This window comes from Equus asinus, chromosome 3, assembly GCF_041296235.1.
Source record: "Equus asinus isolate D_3611 breed Donkey chromosome 3, EquAss-T2T_v2, whole genome shotgun sequence".
NCBI lineage: Eukaryota > Metazoa > Chordata > Mammalia > Perissodactyla > Equidae > Equus > Equus asinus.
The window spans coordinates 86,368,783-86,388,857 of NC_091792.1; the positions used below are offsets into that span (position 1 = coordinate 86,368,783).

General features: G+C 38.6%; 1 protein-coding gene across 10 annotated transcripts in view; it reads right to left on the reverse strand.

Annotated features, from left to right (window-relative positions):
* PDLIM5 (PDZ and LIM domain 5) overlaps positions 1-20,075 on the reverse strand; it is a 196,142-nt gene that overhangs the window by 118,856 nt on the left and 57,211 nt on the right. For all 10 annotated transcript variants that reach the window (XM_070505354.1, XM_014839400.3, XM_070505353.1 and 7 more), the window contains exon 3: positions 17,367-17,518. In XM_070505354.1, coding sequence (XP_070361455.1) covers positions 17,367-17,518 — 152 coding nt within the window. The remainder of the gene's footprint in view (positions 1-17,366; positions 17,519-20,075) is intronic.

Sequence of the window (20,075 nt, forward strand, 5' to 3'; positions counted from 1 at the left end):
GTTCTCACAATGGGCGGAGGCAATAGAAAGGAGAATGAGTTACCTCACTCCTCAGCTGGTAATGGATGAAAAAAGGGGCTGAGTATATAAACAAGATCTAAAAAGGAAGACATTAAAGTTATGGGTCCCCAGAGAGGGATGTGGCATGGGGCTGCCCCATAAAACTGTTCTTGCCAATCTGTGGCTACAATTTAGTATAGTTTTATTTAGCGTCACAAACATGTGCTCAGTAGCCTCACTCATTTCTGTACTCTTGCGTGCTTTCACTTCCTAATTTGTGGTAAAGGCACTTTTAGGAAATTTTCACCCTCAGATGCAATACTCAATTCAACAAATATTTTAGCACACACCAGGGGGCGAGTCTACAGGAAAGGTCAGGATGCAAGGCTAAAAGCAAGATGGGCACAGCCTTTGTCCTTAGGAGCTGACAGCCCAGTAGCAGATGTGAACGAGGTTTTACATCAATGAGTTTTTTTCTCTTAAGGCAAAAGTGTTGGGAAATTTGGAAGGAGTGTGCGTGTTAGCAGACATAAAGTATTTCACACTCCCAAAAATAGAATACACAATGGCCCTATGAAGGGCACAGTCAAATGACCCTGGCTCTTCCAGGAGTCTGCTCATGCTGACGGCCTTTCTCACACTGACTTGAATGACAGGTTCTGTGTTTATCCCACTTTTTGTCTTTTTTCTGTCACTGGACAAGGATTAATGTAGATTCACAACAACTAAAAACCTGACAAATATTTGTTAAAAGAATGAGTTAATAAGCATTATTAATGGGAGAAGAGAAGAGAGAACAAAAGCAACAGAACAGGAGATAAGCAATAGAAAGGAGGCAGTGAGACACGGATCAGCACAGCTGCTCAACAGAAAGTTACTCAGCCAGCTCTGGAACTTCACCCTCACAGCCAGAACTCACTCCGCCCAGACACTCTCCTATCCCAGGCCGTCAGCAGGCCCCACCTACACTTGTGAAATAGTCTCCTAACCTGTCTCCTCCTTTCTCGGCCCTCCACATATCACACACCGCCAGAAGACCTGGGCTTGTAACCCTGGAGGCTGACCTCAGGCAGGGTTTCCCTCCATTTCCTTATCTTTAATAGGAAAATAATATCACCTGTGCCCCACAGAGTTCTTGAAAGGATGAGATGAGTTATATGTAAAGCATTTAAAAGAATGCCTGACATATAGTACCTGCTCAATGTGTTAACTATTATTATTAAACCTGTTGTTATTGTATTGCGAAACAACTCTTCGATAGTTTCCCATTAACTAAGAATCAAAATTCAAAATTTTACTCAAGGCAGCTGAGATCTTTTCTAAGAATCTGAACCCTCTTAACCCTCTAACCATCTCCCAGTCTTCATGTGCTCTCAAAAACTACCTTTCAGCCATAATGAACCACTGACTAGTAGTGTTAGTGACAACATACTGACAACTTCTGACTCAGAACAGAGTGTGGCTTTCTTAGGCTGTCCTCTCTCCTAGAATCCCTTCTTTCCTCCTCCTGTTTGTGACCCCCTGGCAAGCCCCTATTCCATATTCAAGCTTCAACCCGCGCGTCATCTCACGGACAGCTTTGCCTCCTCAGACTCCTTCCTCTCTGCTCTGAAGCTACTTGAATATACAAACATTCTGACAATCGTCGACCTGTATTATAAAAATATCTATTTCTTCTCATTAGAGGCTTCTGAACTAAGAGAAGCATTTATTTCTCTACCTATTCCATGATCCTAGCATAGTCACAAGCACACCACTGTAGTTAAAGACACTGTAGTTAAAGAGACGGACAAAGGGAGTGAGGAAAAGAGAGTGCTTTCTCTCTCACACATCATGGCCCCAATCTTCCCCTACATTTCTCCATTCCCCATAAAAGACCTCTTAGGCCAGAAAAATGCAGTCAGCAGCCTAAAGCACATATACAGTTTTCTACTCTACAAAGGAATTCAGGGGGATGAGTTGTAACATTATGCATACATATATTACGTGTATATACACACGCATAAGTGTAAGTCACAGAAAACTCAGATCATCCTGTTACTCATTCACATACTGCTAAGGTTTTTACAGTTCTTTCAAGCTTCTTAATTTATGCTTGATCCCAACCTCCAGCTCAGCTCATCTCATTTGATTCCCGGGAAAACTGAGTACTTTTTGTGCTAACTTATAACTTGCCCTGTATTTTAATCACGGAATCACTCTGAACTGGAATCACTCTGAACTAAGATCTCTCTTCTGTAGGATTCCAGCAAACTTTCTCACTGCCCTTAGTCTAAAAAATTCTTCCTTTTCAGAACTGCAAACTTCAGGTGACTGAACAATGCTACTCTGCTCCTTCCTGCCATCACCACCATCCCATCTGTTTGTGTGTGTGTTGTGGGGGGTGCTGTACTTTAGCATTTTTAAGGTCTCTATGTCCACTGAAACTAACAGAAACATTTTTCCTATTTCTGTATTTCAGTTACATATGGTTTATTCAAGCTCCAGACATGTGTAATCTGCGGAGGACATTTTGACACCGTAGAGGCAAGTGGACGAATTTTAAGGCTCTAAAGAAAGAAAGAAATGCAGCAAAATGAGCAACTTAAAGTAGGAGAAAAGAGAAAACATGTTGTTTTCCTTAATAGTTATGGTATTTGCTATAAACCAGTTTACAGCTAAATCCAGCATATTTCCATTCTCAGCAGGAGACACTGACAAGACACCTAAAGACACACTGTCATCAGACCACAAAGAGACGGTGAGAGCAGAGCAGGGGGAACCGGCCGGGCGAGAAGGTGAAGCTCAGAGGCTAACACCTGTGTGTTCCTCTTTTCCTCCCTGCGGCACAACTCCGATCCCGTGTCACCACTGTCACACAGCTGTCACTTTGGTACTGTTTACTTTACACAGATCAAAAAGAAGTTTTGATGAATAGCTAGAGACAAACGCGGCCGGTGGACTAGAGGCTCCACTGGTTGATGAGTGGAGCTGCTTCGCAGTCTGAAATGCTGTGGAGCTATGAAGTCTGTCCTCTACACTTGAACTTGGCTATGCACTGCAATTCAACTGAAAAACTGTTTCACAGATGAAGATATTATTAAAGCTGCTTAGTTTATCCAGAGAAGGCATACATTGGAGTTGTTAAAGGAATGAATGAGGTAATATTACCGCTAGAATATTCTGTGAACTTCTAAAAAAGCAAATTTTTCAAAGAGCATTGACTCCTTGCTAATATTTTCCATGGAATTGGAAATTACTGGAATCTCAAACAAATGTCTCCATAACTGCCTCTTTCTCTGCCTCCTATGGAACAAATTTAATGGCAAAAATTCTTACTGTGGTGTATTTGGAAGAAGAAAATGAACTTTCAGACAACAGGCATTACGATGACTGTACAATAAAAATACTCTTTAAAATTCCTTATTTACAGAGACAGTGTGATGTTGTAGAATCATTATTTTGGAGGGAAACAGAAATGAGCTTGAATTTGGATGTATGTACTTACAAGCTGTGTGACTGTGAAGTACTTACTGAGCCTCTCTGTAGAGTGGGGTGAGAATATCTGTGACAATAATTGCTATGAAGATTAAATGACTAACGTATATGAAGTTCCCAGCTCAGGAACGTGTTAGAGTAAGAATTTAAAACCACCAGTTCTGGAGGATGGCCCTGTGGCCTAGTGGTTAAATTCAGTGCACTCTGGTTTGTTGGCTTGGGTTCAGTTCCTGAGCACAGACCTACACCACTTGTCAGCGACCCACATACAAAATAGAGGAAGATTGGCACAGATGTTAGCTCAGGGCATATCTTCCTCAAGCAAAAAGAGGAAGATAAGCAACAGACCTTAGCTCAGGGCAAATCTTCCTCAGCAAAAAAAACAAAAACAAAACAAGGGGAGGGCCCCACAGCATAGTGGTTAAGTTTGGCGTGCTCTGCTTCAGCAGCCCAGGTTCACAAGTTTGGATCCCTGGCATGGACCTACACCACTCGTCAGCCTGCTGTGGTGGGTGACCCACAAATAAAATAGAGGAAGACTGGCACAGATGTTAGCTCAGGCTAAATCTTCCTCAAGCAAAAAAAGGGGAGGATTGGCAAGAGATTTTAGCTCAGGGCTAAGCTTCCTCAACAACAACAAAAACTCCCAGTTTCTTTTTCTTTAATATGCTTTACTTAACTAAATTCTGTCCGTGTACTAAGAAACAAGACTGAAATCGCTTCCCTAGCTACCTTTAACACTTTTTCCATCAAATATCTCAGAAGAAAAACTATTATCTAAAGTTCTTTGAAACACGAATATTGTTCTAACCAATATAAGCTTCTTTAAAGGAAGAATAAAAAATGAACTCTTTTTGGCATAATACCAAAATAATTTCAACTGTAAATATTATACAGCAATAGAAATTACATGCAAAATCCAAAACATCACAGCAAACTTTCAATAAAGGAACAATTCACTTTGATCCCTCGGAGATAATTCTTTACCTCCCAGAGCAAACAGGCTTCCCGTTAGAAAATGAAATCTACACAAGCATTATAGAACCTATGAAATCTGGAAAAGAGATATTTTCCTGTATTTCAGTGTGTCAAAGAGATTAAATTCCTACTTTGAAACAGGCATTTAACTGGCTTGTCTTTCAAATACAAAGATACTTTTCTTGGTTTTAAGAATAATTTGGTAACCAAACATAGTCTCAGGATAACAAAAACACTCTGGACTAATAAATAATCCGTTATTTCAAAGCACAGATTATACAACATAATTCCAGTAAAACAAAAGAACCTGGAAAGTCCCTCAGATTCACTGTTAACAGGATGAATTACACAGGAAGACAATGCTATAAACTCCAGCCAAAACAGAGTAAAGAAAGGCAGACTCAATTGTAAGAGGCGCCGCCACTGAATTTAAGATTATCATCTATGGATTTTTATTGTAAGGCAGACATGAACTCTTGGTGTATTATCCAAGAAATTAAAATTCTCACACACACACACAAAAGTAGATAAATGAAAGACTATTTTTATACGCATTTAAATTTCAGAGAAAGACTGTTAATAGGGATCATGGCTGGTAAAAGAAATTATCAGAACTAGTAACATTTAGACACCTGTTCACAAAGCTGGTTTACTGTGAAAATGCAGGCTTTAAAATATATTAAAGAAAAAGTAAGCTACAAAGTTTGACAGTATAGATACTGGGCCGCATATATCTTTTGCACAGCCACGCACTCTCATTTAATCTTCAACTCATATAAAGCCTAAGCTATTCCAGTCTTTGAGACCCTAACAGCAACAACAGCCACTGGAAACAGTTGGGAATGACTTGAATTTCAATCCTTTCAAAAGCTTGATTCTATAGGCAAAAACATTCATTTGGAGGGGCCAGCCCAGTAGTGCAGCGGTTACATTTGCATGTTCCGCTTTGGCAGCCCAGGGTTCGCTGGTTCAGATCCCGGGTGCAGACATGGCACTGCTTGTCAAGCCATGCTGTGGTAGGTGTCCCATATGTAAAGTAGAGAAAGATGAGCACAGATGTTAGCTCAGGGCCAGTCCTCCTCAGCAAAAAGAGGAGGACTGGCGGCAGATGTTAGCTCAGGGTTAATCTTCCTCAAAAAAAAAAAAAGTGTATTTGGAACTCCAAGGAGACTGCTGCCATTAAATACAGAAGAATGACCAGTTTGTCATTCTATCTCACTAATAACTTCTTGTGAATTATTCTAAATTTATCAGGCAAAAGTAGCAAAAATTACTGTATTTTTTCTTTTTTTGCCAGCAAAGATTCACCCTGAGCTAACATCTCTTGCCAATCTTCCTTTTTTTATTTTTCCTCCCCAAAGCCCCAGTACATAGTTGTGTATTCTAGTTGTAAGTCCTTCTAGTTCTTCTGTAGGAGCTGCCACCACAGCATGGCTACTGACACATGAGTGGTGTGCTTCCAGGCCTGGGAACCAAACCCAGGCAGCCAAAGCAGTAAGAGCACCAAACTTTAACCACCAGGCCATCAGGGCTGGCTCAAAAATCACTACACTTTTAAAAGTAGCATTCTCTACAACTCAATGCAATAATTTTTTTTTTTTTTTTGAGGAAGGTTAGCCCTGAGCCAACATCTGCCAATCCTTTTCTTTTTGCTGAGGAAGACTGGCCCTGAGCTAACATCTGTGCCCATCTTCCTCTATTTTATGTGGGACACCTGCCACAGCATGGCTTGACAAGCAGTGCATAGGGCTGCACCTGGGATCCGAACCAGTGAACCTCAGGCCACGGAAGCAGAATGTGGGAACTTAACCACTGCGCCACCGGGCCAGTCCAATAAATACTTTTTGAGTATCTTCTATGTCCAAGTGATGGTGGTAGACACTGGAGTATGTAATAAATAGAACATTATTTCTGCTCTCAAGAGCTGGGTGTGACCTTCTTGCCACTCAGTGTGCTTACTCAGATACTCCTTTCTATACAAGGAAATACTGTATGCTTCTCATTTTAAAACTATGAAATTAAGCTTTTTTTCTTTGTTAAAATGATGATGAAGGGTAATTTGGTAGAATCCAATCCTGTGGAATCATGGTCCCTTTAATCTGCAGATAAGCAGATGTGATCAGGAAAATCTTCTCATGTTACTCCTTCAACAGCCCTGCTGCTATGTCTTTCTGTCTCCTTTTCCCTCCCCACCCTCATGCTGTCTCTCAGTCTCGCCTGTGGATAGACGTCTCCGCTTCCCTGTCTCCACCTTCAGACGGCTTAAAACGTTGTTAGCCAGTGGTTCCCAGCCTCTGAACGACACCTGAAGCAGATGGAGGTAACTGGCACACAGTTTCAAGTTTTCATAAGTGATACATGAATTCATCTGTGTACTAATCACTGTTTAAAGTCTGCTTAAATCTTGTAAACACTGGATTTTTACATAAACGTAGATTCTTGTATATAAACGTAAAAAGTCTTCCTCTTCATTTAAAACTGTAATACAGTATTTATAAAATCTGCAGTTACTAAAACTACAATTAATGTGGTGGGGGAAGAGCTGCTCATGAAATATTTGATGTTAGAAAAAGGCTCTTATTTAAAGTTAGAAACCAGTGCCCCACACTGTGAGCTCCTCGAAGGCAGGTGTGAGGACTTCCCTTCTAGCCGCAGTGATAAGCACAGCAAGTGTTCACTTAGTCCAGTCATGTGCCCATAATGGCCTCCCAGTCAATGACAGACCGCATATACGATGGTATATAGTACCATATAGCCTAGGTGTGTAGTAGGCTATACCATCTAGGTTTGTGTAAGTACACTCTGTGATGTTTGCACAATGACACATTTCTCAGAATGTATCCCAACTGTTAAGCGATGTACTATGTATACGCTGAACAAATGGATCGTAAAGGTTTCCATTTAAGATACTATGACTAGGAGCTGTGCCTCTCCCCACCACCACCACACCCTAAGGCCACACTGATTTATTTTGTTCCATTCACAGTGTGTTTTGAGATGTATACAAATGCTACTGAACAGATGCTTACAGATGAATGTGAGGGGTTCAGGCAAGGAATGAGTCTTTCTCATCTGGGTAATGGGTGCATGGTGGGCTGTTCACCAAGATAAGTGCAGGAGATGCAAACTGCTGAGCCAAGGGGTAGAGCTCACTCTGACCAGGTTGAGTCTGAGGGATCTGTGGGACCTCCAGTGAGAAGCAGTTTTGGGATCACGACAGGAGCTGCAGCCAGACTCCAGTGAGCAGAAGAGCAGGGGAGGGTGAAAGGAGAGCAGAGCCAGGTCCAGCAGGCTAAGAACCGGAGCCATCTTTGGCTCTTCCCTCTTTCCTCATATCCACAGCATTCCTGTGGCTCTTAGAATACTGCTCACAAGTTCCCCTCTCTCCCGTTTCTCCTGTTTTCCATTTCAAGCCCTCAGGTAGCCAAGTTACTGCAATACTCGCCTGACCAGTCTCCTTGCCTCTGGTGTCTTTTCACCTTCTTTCAAACACTCTCACTAAATATTGCCCTGAAAATGGCACTTTTCTGATGAAAACTTTTAATACCTCAGTGTCTAAGACCTTGCAAAGCAGTATTCTCATCTAATTTTCCTTTTATTCTTATCTCTATTTCCAATTGATCAACATGCTCATCCCAACATATACCTGGGGACAGGCGACCTCCACATGACTTCAGAGGGTATGCCTCCTTCTGAGATCTCCTCCTCTTCCCTCAAAGCCTGGTCCAAGTTTCAGCACCTCCAGGAAACCTTCTATTTGAAGGGGGTTTTGCCCTCTGAACTCCTGTAACACTTTCTGTCTCTTCTTATCCCAATGAAAAGATGATAAATTCCTTAAAGGCAGAAATCATAACTGCCTCTTTTTATATCTACCCCTTATGGTTGCTAGTCATAAGGTAAATCTGGAGGGAAAGTCCAATTTTTTAAAATTTCGAACATTATGGGATTTTTTTCCCACTAAACTTAAGTAATTCATACTAGTGTTGATGAAGGGTTTTAAGAGAAAATTACTTCTAAATGTATCATAAAAACACAGTCCAAAAGTTAGTAATTTAGCTTGATTTTAACATGCTACTCAGGAAATTAAAGGGAATACACATAAATTTGGGTGGGAGAGTGAGAGAAAAACTCATTTTTTTGTCTTTCTGACTTAAGCCACAGTAAGAGAGAAACTATATCTGCATTGTTCCTCTAAGGAAAACAAGAGGAATTAGCAGAGTAAACAAGACTAGGTGCGTACCGGTTTCTGTTTGCTGCCATAAATTAGTGGTTAAGACAATAATTTTGAACCAAAGCAGCAGTTAGCTGGCAGTAAAGCACAATGTTTGTAGCCACCACACTCTTTTAAAAAGCTTTAATTTCAATTGTATGATCCAAAATCATTCACTTGACTAAACAATCCTTTCTTCTAACACGTGCATCATCATCTCCTGGCTTACTCAGATAACTACCTACCAGACTGCCCTCTCATTTTCTCCCTATTTCCCTCCAATCACAGCCATTTTGTTGCTAAGAAACAAAATAAATATGATCTCCTAGAAGTGACTTTACAATGGATACAAAACTATTACTCACCTACAAGGGGAGAAGTAAGAAGAAAGGAGAGGAAACTTATCTTTATGTCCTAGGTTCTAGACATGTGCTATTTCATTCAATCTCTCTAACAGCCCTGGAAGGCAGTTGTTACCATGCCCATTTACAAATGGCTAACAGAAACTCAGTTATATAACTTGCCCAAGGTCACACACTAGGAAGTGGTGGAACCAAGGTTTCTATCAAGTTTGCCAGTGATTTCAAAGCCAGTGTTATTATCATTCCCCTTCTTTTAAAATTCTGCACATACAAAAAATTCTACATATTAAAAATTTCAATAAAGCTTTAAAGCTTTTTTTTTGGAGGAAGATCAGTCCTGACCTAACATCCACCACCAATCCTCCTCTTTTTGCTGAGGAAGACTGGCCCTAAGCTAACATCCATGCCCATCTTCCTCTACTTTATATGTGGGATGCCTGCCATGGCATGGCTTGCCAAGCACTGTGTAGGTCCACACCCAGGATCCAAACTGGTGAACCCCGGGCCACTGAAGTGGAACATGCAAACTTAACTGCTGTGCCACCAGGATGGCCCCTAAACAGGTTTTTAAATGTATTATTTCCTAGAATTGTTTTCCCAAAGGATTACAGATTGAAATAACTTTTCCTTTGGAGGAACAAATAAGATTTTTATGTTAAAAAATAACTGCACACTTTTAAGATGTAAAGTTCAAAGAGATGAATTTCAAAATGCAAAATATACCCTGACCAACCCATATTTACCAAATCTGCTACTGTCGTATTGCTACAGACTACCAAAAAAGATGAACTAACTTGAGCCTTCAAGTTCACTTTCAACAATCTTTATCCCCAGTGAACTGAAGGAAAAGAGCTATGAGATAAGTATTTCTCTTCTATGTCTGCTGATTGATTTGGTGATTGACAGTGTCATATTGAGCAAATATTCCTAAAAACATATTTTTAAAAATTCCCGAGTCTTTAGTTATTCCCGGAACACAAAGATAGAGGCCTGCTGAAGAACTAAATCTTCAAACTCTAGTAGAGAAATAAATCAGCAAATACAGTCAACAGGCTTACAAACTTGGAAAGGAAAAAGAAAAGATGATATTCTGATTTAGGACAGGCAACAATTTACACAAGTCAGTATCCAAATGAACTCTCCTATGTAGAGGCCCACTAAACTAGTTAGCCCCCTTTTTTCTTTTTTTTTTTAGATTTTATTTTTTTCCTTTTTCTCCCCAAAGCCCTCCAGTACATAGCTGTATATTCTTTGTTGTGGGTCCTTCTAGTTGTGGCACGTGGGACGCTGCCTCAGCGTGGTTTGATGAGCAGTGCCATGTCAGTGCTCAGGATGTGAACTAACGAAAACACTGGGCCGCCTGCAGTGGAGTTCACGAGCTTAACCACTCGGCCACGGGACCAGCCTAGCCCCCTTTTTTTTTTACTTTCATTCTAATATATAGGGTTTATGAATCACATAGAAAATAATTTAGGTACAATATTTATTATAGAATACTGAGAGGTAGAGTGAAAATGAAAAGTACATTTGGACAGAGATGCTGTTGCTTACAAGTTAATCAGAGTCAGAGTTACTCCTATTGTGTTACTGTCCTGATGTATCAAATTTTATGAGGAGACTATAGTCAGGAAGTCCCTTGCTACAGCAAAGAAAGTGGGGAGGGCACAGGCTTTGAACTGACCTAGGTTTGTTAGGCAAGTCAGATAAACTCTAGAAGCCATAATGTACTCATCTGAAAAATGGGTATGTTAACTCCTTTCTCAATGGAGATATATAAAAAAAGATTGCAGAAAGAGATGTCAACGCATGCTTGTCCTCCTTCCCTTTCCTAAGTGGCACTTCTTATTTTAATGATGCAGGAAATGCAATCAGACTCAGTCCTGAAAATAGTCATCCTTCAATCTAAGAATTAAAAAATAAAACTAAAACCAACACAAACAAACAAGCAAACAAAAAACAGGGACGCCTAAATTGCAAAACAGACATTAGAAAAGCATGTGAAATACCAAGGGGAAAAAAGTCACCTGAAATGGGATAATATGCAACTCCAATTAAAAGAAAAGATAATCGAACTAAATGTCTTTTAATTCACATGAATTGAAATATCCCAGATAGGAAACTGGAAACTTTGATTAAAAAAAGATACTTCCTATTCCTATCCTATTAGTGAAAAGAAGACTAGAGTTGAACCCATAAAGCTAACAGTAAACGGATGTTAAGCAATCTGCTAAAATGAAACAAAAGATAGCTAATAGCTTCAGTCTGATACAAAAGCGGCTTTTTCTTTTTTCCTGTAACTTAAATTATTCCAATCCGTCATTCACTAGTAGTAGTTACTGGATCTCCGACAATTTTTTGTTGTTTGAAGGATGAGGAAGAGGAGGGAGTCAAAAAGAGAGTACATCAATATTTTTCAAAACTCAATCGTTCTAGATCTTTCACTTCCAATCATAACAAGTTATACACTAAATGAAGTCTAAGGAACAAAACAAACAAAACAAAACACAGATGTGCCACTACCTGAATGGTAAAAAACAAGCAAGATTAGAAAAGCTATATAGATATTCTCTGCGATTCCAAGAGGATTAATTCAAAAATATAAAATAAGGACAAACATATAAAGTATCTCTTAACGATTAAATGCTGTTTGAATATCCATCTGACCTACCTTTCACCTTAAAGTCAGCAGAGCAGTACAAGTCACTTAGCCAAGCTGGCACAGTTTAAGATAACTCCAAAGAAGAAAGTCCAATTTCCTGATTCTCTCAGCCAAAATAAGCAAGCTTAAGTTAGTTTGATCTAACAACAAGCTCAAGGGAACTTAGCCATTTCAAGCTGAAAAACCAGAACAAGAACCAGAATTTAAGGGAACTTAGAAATCACCCATGACCTCATTTTACAGTCAAGAAAATTAGGACCCAGAAGTTTAGTGACTTGCCCCAATTCATACAGTAAGTTAGTAACAAGTTTATCTATGTTGTGGAGAGAATTGAATTACTGAAAGAAAATGAAATAGTTAAAAATCTTATTCACGGAATCCAACTCTAATACAATTAATAAAGTTAATAGACATCAAAGCTGTAGAAAGTAATTTTCCTTTTATTAGCTGAATAATGTAATTTAAAAAATGATCCACTTTGACTTGGATCAAAAGCATAGGCAAAATGCATTTGATATTTAAAAATAAGCACACTGCTATTTGCCTAATTTCCCCAAGAGGAAAAATAATTTTAAATAGAAATTTTCATTGTCCACTTGCAGTACTCTTAGAATCAGTTCCAGCTGCAGAAAAAACAATTTTCCAATCTGTTCCAAGGATAAAAGACAAATCAAAATGAAATCTTCCACAACTCTATATTCATTAGGATACCCAGAATAGAGCGAGTCAAGTCTTCTTTTTTAGGATATCACAGAGAGACAATACACCTGCTTTACTATATACCTCCAACTTAGACTAGTTAGAAAAAACAGTTGCAAAATAACCTTAACCATGTGAGTACCTTTATCCCACTTTTTCTTATCTAAATCCTATTCTAGGATATTGCAGTTGGACCTAAAGGAGAGATCAATTAAATATAAATATATATATATATTTTTTTTTTTTAACAGATACATAACAATAATACCTAATGCAAAAAAAGTTCACAAAGCAAAACTGCTGGTAACTTTCATCTCAAAAACAAATGTGGGTTTTCTCTTTCACATTCGTGCCTGGGGATTCCTGTGTGGAGGGAGCAGAACCGAGCAGCCACGGTAGTCACCCAGGGTGTCTACAGCCTAGAGGAAAGGGCAGTGCCGCCCTGTCCACACTGGACAGAGCCTGGGTCTGCTCCTTCCTCCAGCCCCTCTTCCCAATAACGGAGTCCCTTCTCTCCCAAACCCTCCTGTACATCTGGCCAAGCAGTTCTAACCCTCCAAGCCTTTCTCACAATTTCTTATAGGTCCAGGACAACTCAATTTCATTTCTTACAGTGATCCACAAGGCCCTAAAAATCTACCTCTGACCTCACTTCTGCCCTTACTCATCTGCTCCAGACACACTGGCCTCCCTGACAGACCACCGCACCAGCTCTTCCATTTGCCTGGGACACTCAAGACCCAAATCCAATAACCTGCTCACTAAGGCTTTCCCGATCACTCCATTTTATTCATTTTTTATTTTTTATTTTTTGCTGAGAAGACTTGCCCTGAGCTAACATCTGTGCCAATCTTCCTCTATTTCTATCTACGTCGCCACCACAGCACGGCTGGCAACAAGTGGTGTAGGTCTGTGCCCGGGAACCAAACCCAGGTCACCAAAGCAGAGCGCGCCAAACTTAGCCATTAGGAAACAGGGCCAGCCCCTGACCACTCCATTTTAAATTGCAATTTTCCACCGCTGCACTCCCTATCTCCCTTATATGCTTTATTTTTCCCCATAACACTTACGGCCATGTGATATCCTACAGGTTTTTCCTTACTTGTTCATTGTCCGTCTCCGCTTACTACAAGGCCAGCACTATGAGGGCAGGGGTTTCTGTCTGTCTGTTCACTCCTGTGTCCCCAGCACCTACGACAGTGCCTGGCACACAGTGAGAGCTTAAAAATTATTTGTGGAATAAATAAATGATTCCAAGTTTGGGAAATAATGCTAGTATCCATTAAATGTTTATTAGATACTAAAAACACAAAACTACACAAGATGTCAAATACAAATAGCGCAAAAAACATAGTCTGCTTTCAAGGAGTCTAGCTAGAAAAAGAGAACTAATATACATGGAGTAATTAGTTAATTACATAGACAGTATTAGGTATGATTATTAACTAATTAGGTTTATTTGTATGTGACTCACAGAATCTGCATTGTTATTCACGGTTATACCCAGAGTATAATTAAACGCTGAATCGCATGGTATAAACCTGTCATGGAGTTCAGAGGTGAAAAGAAATAAATGAGCTGCAACAGTAAGAAAAGACTGTGGGCAGGATGAGGTTTGATATGAGGTTTGTCGATGTGGAGTCATGTACTGGGAGGTGGGTAGGCATTCCAGATGAAGCAAATTTCATGAGAGGACATAAAGGCATGTGGGACGGTAAGAAACATGCCTTAAATGGATACATGGCGTTCAGTGATGAGTGTGATGATCTGGAGAAGACAATCTGAGTAGGCCTAAGTCACAGAGAGCCTCATCCTCCAAGCAGAGGACTCAAATCTGGACGGAATGACACAGCACATGCAGGTGGTGCCCTGCCTGGGTCCTCTAGAACCCTTCTGCTCGTTTGGTACACCCATCCCCGAGGTGCTCTCTGCATTGCTGTTAATGGTTCACAACAGCAACCTTCTGTGGAAGCAACAGAAGCTACCTCCTAGCCTTCCCCTGCATAAACACACACACACACACACACACACACATTCTTTCAGGACAGCTGGTGGACAATGACTAATAAATGCAGGGAAGCCAGGACAAAAGCCCAGATCCTTTGCCTCAAGGCAAGATAGACTCTGTGGTACAATTTTGTTCCCAAGTTCCCTCCTGGATCAAGCTGAGGCTAGACATCCCTGAAACCACATCTTTGCTCATCTCAGTTTCTTCTTCCCAATCCTGCTTCACTCACTCCCTTGTAAGAAACATCTGAAAGAACTCCCTGCATATATCACTTGCCCATGAATCCCATCTCAGGTTCTGCTTCTAGGCAAACCCGACTAAGGCAAGTCTGTAGTCTGTAAAGGAAAGTACTACATATTCATGAAGAAAAGTCCATGTTATGAAGAAAAGAACACAGAGAAAGTACTGTTGTAACTCATTCAGTTTGGAAGGAAAATGCAGAGCAGTTTGGTTGGACACCGTGGTTCGAATTCAGAAATAAGTGAAAGAAAAATATTTGCTTTGATATGAGAAAGAAACAGAACTTAGGAAGAGAATGGCCTTAGTATAGAAAAGAAATGAAGATAACTCTTCGAAGTTTTATTTTTTCTTAAAAGGCAAAAAAAAGTATTTTTTTCAGTAGCATTGTCAACTGTATACCATGAATTCTCTTCAACGCAAATCTCTTTTCAGGCTGACATTTTTTAACACAAGAAGTGTTCAAAAACTTGAGCAGAATTACAATGAATAATAACAGGACTCTAAAATTCTCTCACATGTTGGGTCCCTGAATATCTGTATTCAGAAATATGAAGACAAGATTAAGTAGCATCTCCAAATGTTTATAACAAGTTGGTTTATTAGATTTTCTAAGCAGCTTTAAAGAATCTTTATTAGAGTCAGTAGCAGATTACTTAAATAGGAAATGCATCCAAATAAGGTAACATTTGGTTTTCATCTATTCTTAGGGGACCCAGAAGTGTTTTCAATAGAAATTAAGATACTGGGTCCTGAGTCATAAAATAGGGCGCACAATGTAAAAACAAGTAGGCTGGTGTGAAAGAAACAATATATGGTCCAGGAAAAGAGCTTAGACCCTCCAGAAACTTTCAGCTTCAGAATTTGAGAAATTGCCCATAATCATCTGTATTTGTTTTGTTTTGTCAATATCTGAGACAAGTTAAGCTTCTTGACTTGGTTCCCTTTCAAAATTCATACTTAGTAAAAATGCCTATAAATAAAAATGACTACTTTCACTTAATTTTTAGTTATGTGTCTCAATATATAGAACAGAAAGGATACTATCGAAACAAAACTTTTTAGTATGGTTACTTTTTTCATTGATTACTCATATATGTGTTAAAATGTATAGCTAATAGCTATCAAAATTTAAACACACATAACCTTCAATACAACAGCCCTACTGAAAGTAATTTCTCCTACAAAAAAAAAAATACCCAAAAAAGGAAACTGGTAAGAAAGTCATGACACATCAAAGTAAGTCTAAGTTCATAAAATTTTTTTTGTTTTTTTCCTGAGGAAGATTAGCCCTGAGCTAACATCCATGCCAATCCTCCTCTATTTTTTTGTATGTGGGATGGCTCCACAGCATGGCTGATGAGCAGAACAGATCCACACCCAGGATCCAGACCAGTGAACCTGGGCCACTGAAGCAGACTATGTGGAACTTTAACCACTTGGCAACAGGGCCAGGCCACATAAAAACTTTTTTAAGACCACTTGTCCTGCAGACAAGTACATATAATTTACCATGTATATATCCTTTAAACAGTCCCAGGAAATACTCCAAAAAAAAAAAAGGTTCAATAGCCAAATATATTTGGAAAGTACCATGTGTTATTCCCCTATTAAAGATTTACAACACACATGATAACTTACGCAAGACCATGAGATATTTTGCAAGAAAAAATGGTGTTTTCCAAATTTTATAGAACAGAGAACACTTTTGTAATCAGCAAAAAACAAACTTCCTTACAACCCTCCATAACCACCCAGGGAATGAACCTTCCTTATAACCTGAAGTTCAGAGCTATCATTCAGGCACCCTCCATCCATTCCCTCCTTCTCCTCCCTTCCCCTCAGACCAAGATACTGAAGAGGTTCTCACTTCATAATTCATAATAATCACAGGGACCATATTAAAATATACTTCTTCATCCTTACTTCCAGATGTTCTGACTCCTATCAGTATTTTTAACAAGGGATCCAGGTGATTTCAATGCAGGTCAAATGTTGGGATGCTCAAAATCCCTGATGCAGTATAAGCAATGAGATGATTAGCTATTTTATAACTGAGGCCAGAGTAACTTTAAAAAAACAGTAAGTTCACAAAATCTGGACTTCAAATAAGTATATTACAAAATTATTTTTCTATCTAGGAAAAAATGGGCAAAAGGCATACTAAGGAAAGCGAAATCAGGGCCAGCACCAATGGTCTAGTGGTCAAGTTCTGTGCACTCCACTTTGGTGGCCCAGGTTTGGTTCCCAGGCACGGACCTACACCACTCGTCTGTCAGTGGCCATGCTGTGGCAGTAGCTCACATACAAAAAAAGGAAGACTGGCAGCAGATGTTAGCTCAGGGTGAATCTTCCTCAGGGAAAAAAAAGGAAAAGAAAAGCCAAACCATACTTTAAAAGAACACCATCTAATATACTGCCCAGAATATTAAGGTCAAGAGTTTTACCCTATAATAAGAATCCTTAGTCTGTGCTCCACTGAGAAATTTCAGGAATTCTTAAATTCTCTAAAACTCTACACACAATTTTTATAAGTATGTGAATGCATAATCCAAAAGCTTTCACCAATACTCGTTCTGCTTCATTACCCAATTTAAGAGCCATTCTATTTTTTATTTATCTACCTGAAATAATGGCAGCAGAAACTGCTTCTTAGTTAACACCATGAGTCAGACACACAAAAACACATTCCTCAGTGTTGTTTTCTCTCTCAAAGCCAAACAGAAAGCAATTTACCTTTGCAGAGTCATATTCAAAGAGCCTGTACAGCCCTTAATCTTGTTCTGGGCTTCGAGATGAGTCATTCCTTGAGCACTTATTCCATCAATGCTGAGAACCACATCGCCTATTCTTACGTTCGCCTGGGATGCTTTGCCGCCATCCTTTAGCTGTAATAAAGAGATTTCTTTAGAAGTGTCACTCTTTAAAAAGTAAACAATAATAAACATAAATGAAAATTACATTTTTCCTTATTTTGAAGGAAAAGTATATAAATATACCATTAGACAAAGTAATAAAAATTATCTTGCTTATAAAGTTAAAATTCAAATGACTTTCATGTTTATTTTCTTAAATTCTTATTTGCTCTCTAAAAATCTAAAATAATTTTCTGAAAAAGGTTCCCTGATAATTCCTCCATTTCTTTACTGTGTAACAGTAGTGTGTGACTGTCATGAATGAAGAAGTCAAGGAAACATTTCAGCAGAAAAGGAATGTAATGTGAATAGGGTATTTAACACTCCTTTAGAAATAATTTTTAAAACTCTTTAAACAGCTTTACTTTTGTTTGAACACAAAGAGTAATACAGATGGAGGACCCACTGAACACTTCTTCCTGTTGAGTCCGATTGACATCCAGCGTTTGGGGGACTGAGTGATTCTGGATCACAGGCCCAAGTACCTTTTACACTGGATGTGCCTCCTGCTCCAGGCACTGAGCGGAAGGGGAAGGGAACGGAGACTGTCAAACTTTGTGTGTACCACAGGCTTTAATCCCCAGTCTTCCTTGCCTTCTCTACAAAATTTTCTATGTGTTTACATTATTTAGCTAGGTCTCCCTCAAACTTCACATGTATCTTTTCATTGCTCCAAAATAAGCAAATATAAAATTGCAGTAAAATGAAAGATGATGCAATTTTAATAGATACCTAAAAAAATGGAAAAGTACAAATAAAAAGAAACCATTCTAATTCAAATGACAAGCTCAGAATTCACCAAGTACAAGCAGATCACACTGAATATTGGGTTGATGGAAGACAGGTGAGATGAGGCCCAAAAATAGAAACAAAGAAAATAACCAATATTCTTCTAATACTTAAAACTAAAGATTGTATACAGAGTTTCTATTAGAGATGACGGAAAAATTCTGGAAATGGATAGTGGTGATGATTGCACAACACTGTAAATGTACTTAAAGCAACTTAGTGTACACTTAAAGATGGTTAGAATGGTTAACTTTTATGATATGGATATTTTACTACAACTTTTAAAAAACTAAATATCTTGGAGAACATTTTATTAAAATCACTTTTTAATAAAAAAAAATATCCCTCGGCAAACTGAAAAGTACTGAGTGCTGGAATTCATAATCTGGAAGTAAAGCAATAAATACAATAGATATTGTAAGTTCAGTTAGGTTTTGATTACTATCGGTTGTCAAATTCTTAGTACACAAGAACAAGTATTTGGATCTAAAATCAATAAAACAGTATTGACAGCTAGATCCGTGGAGGCAGGGCCCACGTCTGTTTCCTGCCTACCACACCCTAATGCTGGAAGTGTGCCTGACACACTACAGACCTTCACAAAACACAAGCTGAATGAGTGGATGCTGTGTATTTATTATTCAATACGGGCAAATCTATGGTTTGTTTTAAACTGCGAAATTACGAAAAACTAAAATTAACATAAATTGAAACAGTTCATTTTAACATGTAGCTATCAAGTGATTGACATAGTTCTTGAAATTAGTACTAAGAAAAAGTATCTATTTGAGCAAGGAAATGTAAAGTCTAACAGACACAAAGTATAAAAAAAGATTTCACACCTTTCAAGTGAAATATTCTCTATCACATATACAGTATATAGTGACTTTGTTTTCATCTTTGTACTAATAGAAACAAAATAACAGAACAATTCCTCTCAGCTCCCCAGATACTTAAAGGTAAGAAAAATTAATGAAATGTTGACACTAAAGAAATTTCCAGAGTAACAAAACAGATCAAAATTTAACTCATATCAAATTTATCAACATAGCTATTATATATGCATATATATATATGTACACATACACACACTTTTTATTATATATTAAACAGTTGACAAAGTAGTTCCAAAATTCAATGAAAATTAAATGAATCAGATTTCAGGATCACAGGATCAAGAAGAAAATAATTCAGATAGAAGTTTGTTAAGTATATTTTTAAAATACTGTATAGGCAGATATATTCACTAAAATATAAAAGCAACGTTTATGCGTGTGTTTGGGAGTAAGAAAAAAGTCTTTAAAAATGATAACTACTGTATGGTTTTACTATATTAAATAATAGGTGTGAACAGCCTTTTAATAATTAGTATTTTTTTATTAAATATTAAAGAAATCATTTAATTTGACAACAGAAGTATTATAATTGTTCTTCTCTACACTGAACTAAATTATTTAAATTGTGAAGGACATTTACAAAGAAAACAGTTTGTAAGCCAGCAACGCCCCCACCTTCTATGGGACTTATTTATGGGGCTATTAGAATGATCAAGTGAGACATGAGCTCAATAAAGGTCACTGTTATTACTATTCCCTTGACCTCAGATCCCTAATCTGAGCAATGTGGGGGCTGTATTAGATGATCTCAAAGGCCTTCTGAGGTCCCCTCCAGTTTAAAAGTTTATCTATCTGTGAGCTATCTGCAAAAAGGTACAGATCTAAACCTAAAATAAGAAGCAGTC